The following is a 13,710-nucleotide window of genomic DNA, read 5'->3' on the forward strand; positions in this document are numbered from 1 at the left end:
ACTGTGGCAGTGGAATTTTCTCTCTTGCAGCCACCCACTCGAAAGTTGGAATATGGGATCCTCGGGCGCATGAGAGAAATGAGATAGAGACAGAAAATTCAAATATCACTTTTTTTGTGTTTTGAGAGGGCAAGAACATGAAAACTTCTCACTCTTTCAACGCCAAATTCTTTGCGGATGAAAAATAATCATATTTGTACCCCATATTCTCTTATCAGCGAGGGAAGGAGGAAACATTATCTCCGATACTATATTTAAGACGTTGTTCTTCTCCACCTGGAGATGCACGGAAAGCAACGCCTAACTTATGCAGAAAGATTTCTTGGAGAGGAAGGGGTGGCCGAGATGAATAACACTTTGCTAAATGCTTGCACTCCTGGTTTCAATGCTATATTCTCAACATTAATGCTTTGTTCAAGCATTTTATCCATTTCCCTATTGATTTTTATCTTTACCAAATATAACAATCGATTTGTATCGATTTATAAAATTTCAATTGAATGGCTTATGGCTCCGGCACACCTTTTAGATCGGTAAAATTTCATGGAATCAAAATTCACATTCCTTTCTTTCTCACACTCTTTGCATATGTTTATTCCATTCTTTCGTATTCCAAATTGGGTTCAGCTAAATTAAATTTGGAGTGATGTTTAAAAGAAGAAGAAGAGTCTGAAATAATGAGACAGATGCAAACCGTATGAGACAGAAAGGAATTCGAATTTAGACTTCATGAAATTTTCCTGATCTAAAAGGTGTGCCGGAGCCATTACATCAGATATTCGTAAACAGTTAAAATTCATACGACCTTATCAAGGTTTGAAAAACCTTTCAGTTAAATCGAAATTTAATTTTATAGTCTAAAAAATACATTTTACTTTCACTTTTTATTTTTGAAAACCTTTCACACTGAAAAATTTCTGTAATATAACCCTATCTAAAATAGGGCATAGGGTAAGTGTACCAAATTCCGGCCAGCTTGCAATTCCGGCCACATTTTTTGTTCCTCAAATTTCCATGAATTTTTAGTTTTTGCATCCTCTAGATATTATACAATGCAAAAAATAACAAAAAATATCGCTTCGACGAGCAAGATGATCAGAAAAATGCATTGGAAGAATTCTGGAAGGGCAAGGAACTATGAGAATGAAGGTAACCGGAATAGGCCACCAATGCTATGTCTACATTTTTATTCATTTTAAAATGTATTAAGAATGATATTAGAGAAAATAAAGCCGATAAACTGTTTACAAGGTTCCAAGCAACACTTCTTATAAAAGAGTATCAAAAAAAAATCAATTTATATTAAAAATATTACATATCAAACTTGAAACTTTGGTACTTGCATGCAATTATGCCGAAATTTGGTACACTTTCCCTAATAAAAATTTAAATAAAGAACTAGGAATGTTTAAATGGAAAATAATAATAAGATTATTAAGAATTTGACCCAATTCTTAAGATGAACATAAGGATTTTGTCTTTTCTTATAAATATCTTATGTTTAAAAAGCAATGTATTATTTATTATCTAAAAGTGTCTCGACTAAAAGTTAAATTGCTTATTACCTAAAAACTAAACTGTCATTTATGTTCGAAAAATGCAAACTGAATTTCTAATATTCTATGTAAATTTTCGTGTAAGTTTGTGAAATGTTGTGTAATCACACGAAGAAGCTTATTACAGTAGGATAATAGAACTCTTGATCATCGTTGGTTCGGCTTTCCTTACAATAAATGAAGACTGACACCTTCTTAACCCTCGAGACACTTCGAAATCCGATTAAGAAATTGCATTAGCCACCTTGTCGAATTATCCAAGGGTCAAGATGTGTTGTCTGTATCGTCCGGTTATTATCTTCGGTTATTCAAATTTTTCTATAAAGTCTGCGAACGTGAGCACACACGTTCGCAGACTCGTTGATTTTCGTAAAAGTCTTCACAAGAATTAGTTTTGGGTTCAAATTCACGAACGTAACCAGATAAATTTTTGACTGGTTACTGGCTTTGCTTTACTTCTTAAAAGAAGGGAAAGAGTTTTGGATTAATACAAAATGGATTTCCGATTAACCAGGCAATCAACAAACGAAATAAACAGTAATCAGTAACCAATTGTGACTGGTTACGTTCAAGAATTTGACCTGTGTTTTAAAAGTTTTCAAAAATCCTAAAAAATATTACTGCGTGTACAGCCTAATTCACCTGATTATCCTATAGTTTCATTTAGACTTTAGAGTATTTCGACTAAAGGTTACGTTTATGATCTCAAGACACTTTAAGAAGTTTTCGTCAGAACTATAAATATTTATTCAATATTCCAAATAAAATTTTGACAGAAATTCTTCATAGTGTGAACAGTCCAATAGACATTTGACTGATTTTCGAAACTTTAAACTCAACGTCGAATAATCAAATTCAACTTTCGTGTAAACTGGTGAGAATTTATAAAATAACAAACAAAGAAATTCATAAGAGAATTGTTAACTGGCTATGTGGTAAAATGTAATGATACTCAATCCCGTTGCTTTGATTTTTTTTCGGAACTGGTTAAAGGGTGACGCTGTCAATTTTTCCTCACGCTTCGAAATTCAAAAAGAGCACCACGTGAGAGCCACCGTGCTGAACACACTTACAACTTATCCCGAGAGATGGCTTAACATAATTATAATTAAAATAATGATGAGACTATATTCCGATCAGTTTCCCACTAACTAAGCCGTTTTTCAGCTTAAACCGAGAGACGGCTTAGTCAGAAACTGATGGAAATATAAAATAATCACCATTTTGGTTATAAATACTTAAGGCTGTTTCTCGGCTGAGGTCGTAAGTCCACCTAGGTCATTACGAAACTAGGAGAATAATTCTAAAATCTTTTTCTTTAAATTTTTGAAACCGTTTTTCGAATGTTTTCGAAAATAAAAAACGGGCTTAGAAGAATAAAAAATCGAAGTATTGTGTAAAGTTCACATTCAATTAATTCTTCCATTAACTCTTCCTTCGAGTTCGAGCAATAAATATTTCTGTACACAATTTTATTCAGCCACCAAAAAGACCTCTTGCTTGATAATGTGATTTTGATAAAAATTCTCTCTTCAAATATTTACCAAAGAAAATTACATTTGAGATGAGTCAGAAAATTATATAAGAACAATAGAGATAAAACTGCGAAAAAATTGCCATCTCCAAGTGAATTGCCTTGAATCATAGAAAATCTTTCTAGTGTGAAATGCATCATCTTTTCCAATTCTTATTGTTTTCTCACGCAGAAAACATCCACCCCCTGAGGGTGACAATTTTTGGGACAGGGAAAGGATGGGAAATAGCTCCAGTGAGAAATTGAAATTGGTACCAATTTCCATGTCAAAAGTCCTGCGGAGGAAAAATACCTCAAACACGGAAAAACTCTCAAGGAAGAAAAAAGGCACAAAGAAAAATCCACTCAGGAAGATAGAAAAGTTTTGAAATTGAAGCTCACGCCCTTCTCTCACGATGAAAATTTCTAGAGAGAGAGAGAGCGAGAGCTGAGAAAATGAGAGATATCTTCTCTCGAGAACGCAGAAAAAGAAAAGCAACTCCCCAGCTCACAAGAAAAAAAATCCACCCTTATCAATCCCCCAAAGCATTACTAGTTAATTCTGTTAGGGGATGTAATCAACACGATGCTTTAAGCGAAAGAAACCTGCCAATTTGTAACGATATTTCCAATCTTTTTTTCTTCTTCCTGTCCTCCTCTTTGGCTTTCTCTCACTCGATTTGTCTCAATTCACTGGAAATTACAACTAATCATCATTTTAATTTTGCAATTCCGCACAGAGACACCGGAAGTATTTAGCTCAACTTCCGGTCGTCGCAGACAAACGAAAGGGGAGAAGAGAAAAAGGAACAAAAAAATATTTTCTTTTACTAAAGTAAGATAAAAAATCAATATTTGAAAAATTTACAATTTTTTTCATTACATTTTTTTTTTTCATTTTAAATGGTAATTGGAGGATTTCCCACATTTTCCAGAAACACTTCCTCAGACTGTGATTGTTTTAGTGCCTCTTCATGAAGAGGACTTTGCGCTCAAGCTCGAGAGTTCTCCAACTTTTCATCCGAGGAGTTTCCGAGTGTAGAAACCACATTCCTATCTCTATTTAATCTGAACATACATCTTAATCATACGGAAAGTTTTCTGCTATGCTTGCATTTGAGATTGTCTATCTATTCTAGAGTATAATTTAATAAGAAAAATTATTGAAATTTCAAATGAATTTAGATAACGTATTTCACAGTGATTTTGCTTTATTAAAGGCAGAGGAGATACTTTATGATAAGACAAGTGCTTACATCACTTTCTGACTTAATATCCAACCCCTTACTTTTGGGAAGTTAGTTAGTTTTGTAATGCAAGTTCTTTTTTTATTTGTTTTTTTTTATATCTTTTACTTTATTAGCTATGTTTTCAAACATTAGGGTACAGTAGATTAATTCAGAACCTGATCCACAAGGGCACTGCCAGTTTTTTTGTTTTTTTTGTTTTTTTTTTTTTGAGAAAAGAAGAAGCTTAAATTTGAAATCATGACAGTTTTATATTCGAGGAAAATATTTTTGTATCTCGCAAAAGACTGTTCTTCGAACGCGGAGAACAAGAGTTTAATAAGAGTTTAAGAGTATTTAATTATTTTCCTTAGATCTTTTTGAAAAACAATCCACTAAAACTATTTTCTTTTAATGCCTTTCTGCACCAATTTAGGTAATTTTGACAGATTTAGACAAAGGTACAAAAACGGTCTAATTGGATCTGAAATCTGAATAAGTTTTCTTGGAGTAAATAGCATCTAAGCTGGAGACTAAAGTTTCAAAAGAAATATTCTTAGATAAAATACGCTTTAGACTGTACTTAAAAATCCGTATAAATTCGGTTTAGTCCAATTTGATTGACTTTTGACTTTTAGAGATAATGTCATTCATTTTTCAAAAAATAAACATAAACTTTCTTTAAGCAAAGAGATTAAAAGTATAAGCTTCAATTTAATTTAAAGCGAAACACAACTTAAGAAAGCCATAGGAAAAATTTCATTTTTGGGTCACCGATGACCCAATCGTCCTTAAAGGGTTAAAATCTTTCTCAAGATTTTCTACAGTTTGTTTTATCTTTTAATTCTCCAATAATTCAATGCTAATTCTATTTTGGGGCATAGAGGGATTTTGTAAAAATGAATTCACGATGATTTAGTAGGTTATCATATAGAAAAAATTATTCTAAACTCCCCCAAAGTCCTCTCAAAAATCCAATTTGAAGTTTTTAATTTTAGATTTTGTATAACATTTCTTTGAAAGGGGTGGCAAAGCGTCCCAGGCTTTGCGAAGTGATCGAACTCGTGACTTAGATACTATATCTCAAAAGTACTTTCGCATCATTTACTGTTTGTCGGTTCTCAACCGATTTAAACCGATCTATGAATCACTCAATGGACCCCTAGGATTCGAAATATATAAACTCAAAATCGAAGGATTATTATGTCCGTAAAGTTCGAGCAGTAAAATTCACCATTTCAAATTGAAACACAGAAAAAAAATATTTTGTAAAATTGTTCGTAAATGTTTGTGAATTTCTACTGGGGACTTACGAAATATTCGTAAATCGTATAACCAACGAACAAGTTTTAAAAAGTTTGTAGTTTTTCAAAAAAAATTGTTCGTAATATGATCACTTGACAAGCACTTTTTCTTCTTTAAAAACATTTTCTCGTACATTTTTCTTTTTCTGACAAAACTTTACAAACAAATGACAAATGACAAGTTACGAGCAATGTTTCTGAAAAAAGTACAAATTTTTATGAACTTTTTTGTAGGTTATACGATTTACGATAATTTCGTAGGTTCTCATTATAGGAATTCACAAACATTAACGAACAATCTTACGAAATATTTTTTCTGTGATTTTCTTAGTTTTTGGAAAGCTCGATTGAAATAGAAAAAGCTGTTTGAGGTCATAATTTGTACTTTTCTAGTGTAAAAAAGCACTTAGGATAAAATAAATCTTAATGTTTTTGAATTATTTTTAATTTCATGTCTTATTTAATTTATTCTTTTCGAAAAGGAATTAGGGAGGGGTAGGATACTTTGAGTTGTGAGGCTATAATTAATATAAGATTTCTTTGCATATTTCTGAGGTAAACTGAGCTTTAAAATGTAATGCAATTTAGGTAGATCAAACACTTGTGGAGCTAAATAATATAATTGTAAGGCGTAGCTTACATTAGAAATATGCGAATAGCTATCTAAGTTTGGACTTATAAGAAAAAAATGTGAGTTCTTGATTTTTCTATATTTTTTTGAAAAACTTATTTTTAATTACATATCACATAATATCGAATTCAATGCCTTATTTAATAAGTCTCTTATTTATTTAATAATTTCAAGAATGGTTTTAATAATAACATAGGTATGTTATATGTAGGTCAATAAGTTAGATATAGACACCAGTATGGAAGATATATTTTAAGTATTTTAATACATTTTAATTTTCAATAAATTATTGTGAATGAACGAATTAGGTAAGGTAGGTCGAAAAGGTAGGATATTTAAACAAATGGTTTTCTTATTTAAGGACAGGATGTAGAAAACAACATTACCGAATAGAACTATCGATTCTGAATCTCGTGTCTTGTTACCTGTTACAAACGTTAAGTTAAACCAGGCATTTTAAATTACTTGGGCACTCAATGGGTCAAGTAGTAGAGCACTCGCTATATGATGCAAGTGTCCCGGGTTCGAATCCCCTTTAGGTTCCCAGGAATTTTTCTGGCGTTAACTCTTTCGTCTCTTTTGGGACTGTAGTACCCAAAGAAGCATATGCATTTTCTATGAAAAACAATGTTTTTTAATTATTCAGAACTGATAAAAATCCGATTTTTGTGGGTGATTACAAACTAAAAGGATGTCCAAATGTAAGATATTTTTTGTAGGACCTCAATTAATTCTTGAGCTTAGATATTTTTGATTAAAAATTGTGAAATTGGCTTGCAGCATGTATGCTGCGGTCCGGAAAGAGTTAAAGGTGTTCGGATTGCATCCAGTGAGCTTCCCTGCACTCGACTGACAACCTCATCCCGTACAAGTTTACATGGATTTTTTCTTGATAAAATACAGTACAAAATTTGTTTTTAAGCACAAGGAACCAAATTATAAAACTAAAGCATTAAAAATATACAAATAAAAATGAAGTACTAAATTTATCTAGAAAAAAAGCCCTGTCCAAATTGTACCATTGCATTGTCCAAATTGTACCACTTTACCCTATACAATTTTTTTTCACGCGATAAATTTGAAACACATTTCTTATAAACCGTTGGCGCTGAAAAATAGGCTTAAAAATGGGCGCCGAAAAGGTTTATCACAGGGTAAAATGAGGTATTTTGGAATCATTTACAATTTGGGACATTTGAAATTTTGTCACTGTTTTAGAGATTCAAAAGGAAAAAAATCGGTTCCTTTTCTTCTTAATCGTCTTTTTCTTCTATTTTTCGGTCTTTGTTTTTTCTTTGCTCATCTGAAACAATGAGAAAATCTCAAGTGTCTCAAATTGTAAATGGTTCCAAAGTACCTCATTTTACCCTAAATCACGGCGTTTCCGCAACTCATTCTAAACTCCTCTGCGTGTATTTTTGCATTTTTTCTGTGTCACTGGAGTGAATTTGCGGGCTTTTTTTCGGTCCTGAGAATTTCTTTGAAAGCGGAACCCTCTGTATTCCTTTTGCAGAAAAAGCTTTGTGCGCAGCCCCTTATTTGCAACGCAAATATTTTTTGCTGGATAAGAAATTGCTAGATTCGCTATATTTTTCATTTGATTTATTTAAAAAAATAATTTTTCATATTTTTTACATATTTTAAATATAATAATAATAATAATTATTTATTGATTGATGCCCAGGTTACATAATATAACAAATAGGACTATTATTTTTATTATTATTATTATAAAAATAAATTATTTTTCCCAATTTTATGCGTTAAAAATCATTCTTCACAGAATGAGCATTGAGTCTGGCCACAAGTTGCTTTTCATGCTCCGCCATCATTCTCTCTCCTTTGGATTTCTTGCCGATTCCCAGCCTCGGAAGCCCTTTGTTGAGTCCCTCGAGCAGAACACATGCCTTGCACGGCTGCTGGGATGAGACAAAGCCACATCTCTCGCATGTTCCTCTCTTGGGCACTTTCACAGCGTCCCGGAAGGCCAATTGCTCGCCCGAATGGATAATGTCAATGATGACGCTGGGCTGGATGCGTTCCAGATCCTTCAGGAAAGCCCTGGCATGGCCTCTGTAGGCATTCGGGGCAAAGACGCATTCGGTCGAGAAGTAAACCAGGCGTTTGAAATGGGCATACATGACGATCTCCTTCTCGTAGGCGTACTTGAGAGGCTTGACTCGGGGAATGGAATCCTCTCCGGAAGTTGTCTTGATATCTGTACACCTCCTGAGCCTGGCTGTATCACCTCGCAGAATGTTCATTAGCACAGTCTCGGCGATATCATCAGCATTGTGCCCAGTTGCTATGCAATCAACCCCCAGGAGCTTGGCTCCTCTGTCCAGAGCTTGCCTCCGGAAAACTCCACAAAACGTGCAATTATTGCTCCTTCCAATCTCTCCCACGATTCTGTCCATGGTCCAGCCATAGAGTTCCTCGTAGGAGAGGATCTTGAGGGGCATTTCGTAGTCATCCCGATTCTTCTTCACCGTTTCCAGGCTGTCATCTCGATATCCCGTGATACCTTCGTCAATGGACAGGAGAACCAACTTCAGGCCGTAATTGTGACGCTGATTGAGGGTCTTCATCACATAGGCCAGGACTGTGGAATCCTTCCCACCGCTGGCTGCAATTGCCACAACATTTCCCGGAGTAAATAAAGAATTCTCGACAATTGTATGATGAACTTCAGCTTCAAATGCCTTCAGAAAGCATTCCTTGCACAATGGATCTCCAGTTTTTGGCCTCTATTTGGAAGGAAATTGTTAGTTTCTGCCCTGCAGATAGTTACTTATATGCTCACCTTGATAATAGCTTTATTCCCGCATCCAGACTTACACAGAACAGGCATATTTCTATGATAATTCACAAAATATTCTGCAAAAATCTAATCAAAACAAACAAGCTATCAAAACGTGGGCACGATGACTACCGAGACTACCCGACAGCCACCGAAAAAGAGCCGAAATGGATTCATCAAACTGCCATCAGCGCCGCCAGTGCATTGGACTTAAAAACTCAGCTATCTGTCAGTGGAGTCCAGTGTTTTTGTTTACATTTTTGTTCCGTGTGAAGAAATTGGAGTTTTCCCCCCAAATGGCTGAGGAAAACGACAATTCCTGTGATAAATTCGACAATGATGCTTGCAAGCCCGACAAAATGTTCACCCTGAAGAAGTGGAACGCCGTGGCGCTCTGGAGTTGGGATGTCGAGTGCGATACTTGTGCTATTTGCAGGGTGCAAGTTATGGGTAAGTCTACCGCCAAATATTTCTATTTTTCACCCAGATTTACTAAGAAAAGCTCTCCTGAAAGAATTTGCGAAGGTTTCTGGATATGATCCTCCCAATGATTCGTTAAAAATAAGCTTGAATTCTGTGAGAAAATTATAATTAAAAAAGAAATTATAAATGCTGAAAGCCTTTCCGGAAGAAATTGTTCAGACTGTCCTGATGATTCTTAGGGCACGAGAGGCACGAGATTATCTCTGTGAATAGCTTGGGACCAAGTAAACTTTAAAGAACTACTTCTAAATCCTTCTGTTGAGAATCTTGCTGTCAGGATGAGGGAAAAATAATTTCGATACAGGCAAAACGGCCACAAACCGTAAAACATTTTAATTCACGCAATATTGGGATGAAATAAGTCTTCCTTTACATTCATCACATTACATCCATTCATTACATCCTTTACATACACACAGGTAAAAAAAACCATTCAAACGAGAGTTTTCGGATTGACAATAAAATGCCAATAAAAAAGGGTTGGCAAAGCGTCCCAGACTTTGCGAAATGCTTGAACTCGTGACTTAGTTGCTTTACCGAAAAAGTACTTTTGCATCATTTACCGTTTACCCATTCTCAACCGATTTGAACCGATTCATAAATCTCTCAAAAGATACCCCAAAACAGTTTTAAAAGTGTGGTACCTTGACAGGTTTATATGTATATGATTGAACATTTGAAGAGGTTTATGAATGTGACAGAGCGAGAGCAAAGGAATAAATAGTTACAAGATAATATTGGTTTATTACGTTTATTATTAATCATTTTCCCGGCAAAGAGGATATCACCTTGTGGCGTGAGTACCACAAAAAGTAAAAGTTTGCTTTTCTGATAAACAAATTTTATCGGTTATGAACCGGGTTATTACCGGTTCAAAACCGATTTACAGTAGACTCTCACTCAATCGGCTCTTTTTCAATCGGGCGTCAAATTTTGTTGACAGTTTTCACGTTTAATTATGAAGCTAATTCGCTCAAATTCGCTGTAGTTCTTCCTATTTTATCTTGATTCTTTATAATTGAGCACTTTTTGTGGAATTTACAGAGGCTTTGACGCTAAATTCTATCGCTAAACCGGATGACATTTTGCCCCATATTCACGATTGAGAGAGAGTCTACTGTATATATCACTCAAAATATTTCCCAGGACTGATTTACAGTAGACTCTCTCTCAATCGTGAATATGGGGCAAAATGTCATCCGGTTTAGCGATAGAATTTAGCGTCAAAGCCTCTGTAAATTCCACAAAAAGTGCTCAATTATAAAGAATCACGATAAAATAGGAAGAACTATGTACAGCGAATTTGAGCAAATTATTTATAATTAAGCGTGAAAACTGTCAACAAAATTTGACGCCCAGTTGAAAAAGAGCCGATTGAGTGAGAGTCTACTGTAACTGAATTTCGTATAAAAATTATTTCGGTTATGAGCCGGTTCATTACCGATTCAAAACCGATTGGAACCGGTTCAGTTTCCAACGATCCCAAACATTATCCCATTATTGGGTTGATAAATGAGCTCTCTAATGTCTTTTACCTTTGACCTTGAAAAACCGTTATTAGGAATGATTCAACGGTATTGTCGTATAAGGACGAAATGTCCGCCTGGGCAATCTCTAAAACATATCCAAAAATGAAAAAAATCGCATGACGCGTTTTCGAGCAATCCCAAAAACACGGTTTTGGAGGGGAAGAGGAGGGGTAGGGGGAAAATGAGGGGCATGTTAACGATCCTTGGGTCGACTTATGGGGGGTCCCTCGAAGGTTCCAAGCCTCTATCTCTAATCGTTTGGCCTCTAGAGCTGGCGACAGCCGGACGGACAGACGGACAAAAAGCGTGACGACATTTCTCAGAAATCGTCTGTGAAACGTGAAGCTTTGGTGACACCAGTGGTCTCCGGGGGGTGGAAAGTGGAGTTCGAGCAGTATTAACTATAATGATAATGAAATACCCCACTAAATTTAATTCCGGCTTATACTTACTTTTGCCTATCTTTAGGCGCATGAAATCTCCTCTAAAAATTTCTAGTCTGAAGCATTTTCAAAACTACAGGGAGTTCCGACTTAAGTGAAATCGGATTGAAAGAAATTTAATTAAATTGCCTACTATTGCTATGCAAGCCATTGTGAGGAGGCGTAGACCTCGAGGCAGACCTAGGACAAGATGGCTTAATCAAATTCAGAATCTTGCCTCGGAGAGCCTTGGGATCGAACCTGAACATCTTCCTGATCGGCGGAAGATCGACAAACGTGGGCTGCTAATTTGGATGTCATGGGCCCGCGACCCCAATAGGGATAAGCGGTTGAAAAATGATGATGATTGCCTACTATTGGGAGCTTATTTATAAAATAATTTTTGAATTTCCCCTAAATGTATGCATTTTTTCACGCGGTAAATTTGAAACACATTTCTTATGAACCGTTGGCGGTAAAAAGGGACAGATAATCCTAACCGGCTTCTGTAGGTGAGATTTTTAACGTGAGCTAATTTGGAATGCATGCAAATTCGATTTAGAGCTGAAGTTGGGGGACGCCATTCAGTTATCTTGAATCAAATTCGTGAAATTTTACAAATTTTGTATTCAAACCAAAATATCAAGGATTTGGATGGACTGACAGAAAAGTGATAAAATGGGTGAAATGCAGACCAGAATGTTTTCTATAATTTTGCCGTAGAACTTATTCTCATCGATTAATCAGAAGCCGAGATAATCGAGGTTATTAGGTGAGATTCTTAACAATCTCACCTACTATAATCCTAACAAAATTTCATGTGGTCCGATCGCGCTCAAACTTGGCCAAAATGTGTTTCGCCACTTCCTGATCACGAATATATATGTGGCTAATTTACGTTCCCGGCCGGCCGGCCGGCCGGCCGCTCTTTGGAGCTTAATAGCTCCTAAACTAAAAAAGATATCGACTTGCGGTTTTCGGCAAAGGTTATATATCGGGTGAAAATTGCAACTTGGTGCATTGACCCCCCACCCCTCCTTCCGCCATTTTGAAGACCCCCCCTTTTTTGTTTTCTCAATAGCTCCGCCCCTATGGCATCGATCGGGCTCAAATTTTAGTATATTATAGCTGGGCCTTAGGGCTTTCCATCAATACCAAACTTAAGGTCCCCCGACCCACCTGACCCGAGCTATAAGGGTCCAAAAAAAATTTCTTAAAATGGCCATAACTCCGGTTCTAATCGTCAGAATTTAAAAAGTGAGGGCTTTTTGGAAAGCTCTCGTGAAATGCCACTTCCCCTTCTAACATCGCAAGTTCATAAAACCACCGCTAGGGGCGCTATTATTAAAAAGAAAATTTTTAAATATTTTAAGTTAAATAACTCAAAAATTCCATTGTGCATCGGGCTGAAATTTTAGTATGTTGTAGCCGTTGATTATACCTATCAAACAAAAAAAACCTTAAGTCGATCCATAACCCCTGACCCGAGCTATAAGGGGTCAAAGTTCGAACATTGACCGGCCTCTATCTTCGGTTCTAATTAACATAGCGACCTAAATTTTACCTTTTTTGTTTCGTATCGATGAGCACTTTCAGATGGAAGTTCAAAAAGTCCCCATAGGTGGCGCTGCGATAGCGTCAAAATTCATCGAAATTCAAAATCATTTTTCTCAAAAACGGCATTGTGCAAGTTAATGAAATTTTAGTATGTTGTAGTCCAGTCTAGGACGTTTCCAAAATGGTGCGTAAGTGCGCTGTGGTTAAAACAGAACCGGAGATATGAGGGGTCAAAGTTCACAAAATTCAAAAAATCATATCTCCGGTTCTATGTAACCGATTTTGATGAATGAGGGCTTAAACGAAAGATCTCACCAAATGCTACAACTTTCTAGAATATTTGAACTTCGTGGGACTAACACCAGGGGCGCCACAGTCGAAAAACCAATTTCAATATCATATAACCTCAATTATCTCGACTGTCGCTAAACCGATTTTGATGATTACTTCGACATAATTGTAGAGCACATTTGTCTCTACATTTCGTCCATACATCATTTTCCACTCAGACTACGCTATCACTCCGATTTTGCCGTTTAAGTGTGAAAAAATTGATTTTTCCCATAATAACACTTTGAAATCACTCAGATGCCAATTTGACTGCCTCTACTCCACAAAAACACTTAAAATAGGGTTTTAAATGGAAAATCCCACAAAAGACAACAATTCTTTGATATAGTTGAAGTTCA

At 35.7% G+C, this 13,710-nt stretch overlaps 2 protein-coding genes across 2 annotated transcripts in view; one reads left to right on the top strand and one right to left on the bottom strand.

Annotated features, from left to right (window-relative positions):
* Positions 1-7,964: 7,964 nt before the first annotated feature.
* On the bottom strand, positions 7,965-9,151 carry LOC129803936 (cytoplasmic tRNA 2-thiolation protein 1). Its single transcript, XM_055850819.1, has 2 exons — positions 9,034-9,151; positions 7,965-8,977 (listed from the first exon to the last, which is right to left on the bottom strand). Exons 1-2 carry the CDS (start codon positions 9,079-9,081, stop codon positions 7,994-7,996), a joined length of 1,032 nt encoding a protein of 343 aa, XP_055706794.1. The 5' UTR covers positions 9,082-9,151; the 3' UTR covers positions 7,965-7,993.
* A 92-nt stretch (positions 9,152-9,243) lies between these two features.
* The window catches only part of LOC129803940 (RING-box protein 2), a 60,574-nt gene continuing 56,107 nt past the window's right edge, over positions 9,244-13,710 (top strand). Inside the window, exon 1 of the mRNA XM_055850834.1 lies at positions 9,244-9,480. Coding sequence (XP_055706809.1) covers positions 9,327-9,480 — 154 coding nt within the window. The 5' untranslated portion in view covers positions 9,244-9,326. The remainder of the gene's footprint in view (positions 9,481-13,710) is intronic.

The sequence above is a fragment of the Phlebotomus papatasi genome, chromosome 2 (genome assembly GCF_024763615.1).
Source record: "Phlebotomus papatasi isolate M1 chromosome 2, Ppap_2.1, whole genome shotgun sequence".
NCBI lineage: Eukaryota > Metazoa > Arthropoda > Insecta > Diptera > Psychodidae > Phlebotomus > Phlebotomus papatasi.

Coding starts and splice junctions, on each gene's coding strand:
- LOC129803936 (XM_055850819.1), bottom strand. CDS start 9,081: ATGCCTGTTCTGTGTAAGTCTGGATGCGGGAATAAAGCTATTATCAAG. Junction 8,978..9,033: donor GGAATAAAGCTATTATCAAG/GTGAGCATATAA, acceptor CCTTCCAAATAG/AGGCCAAAAACTGGAGATCC.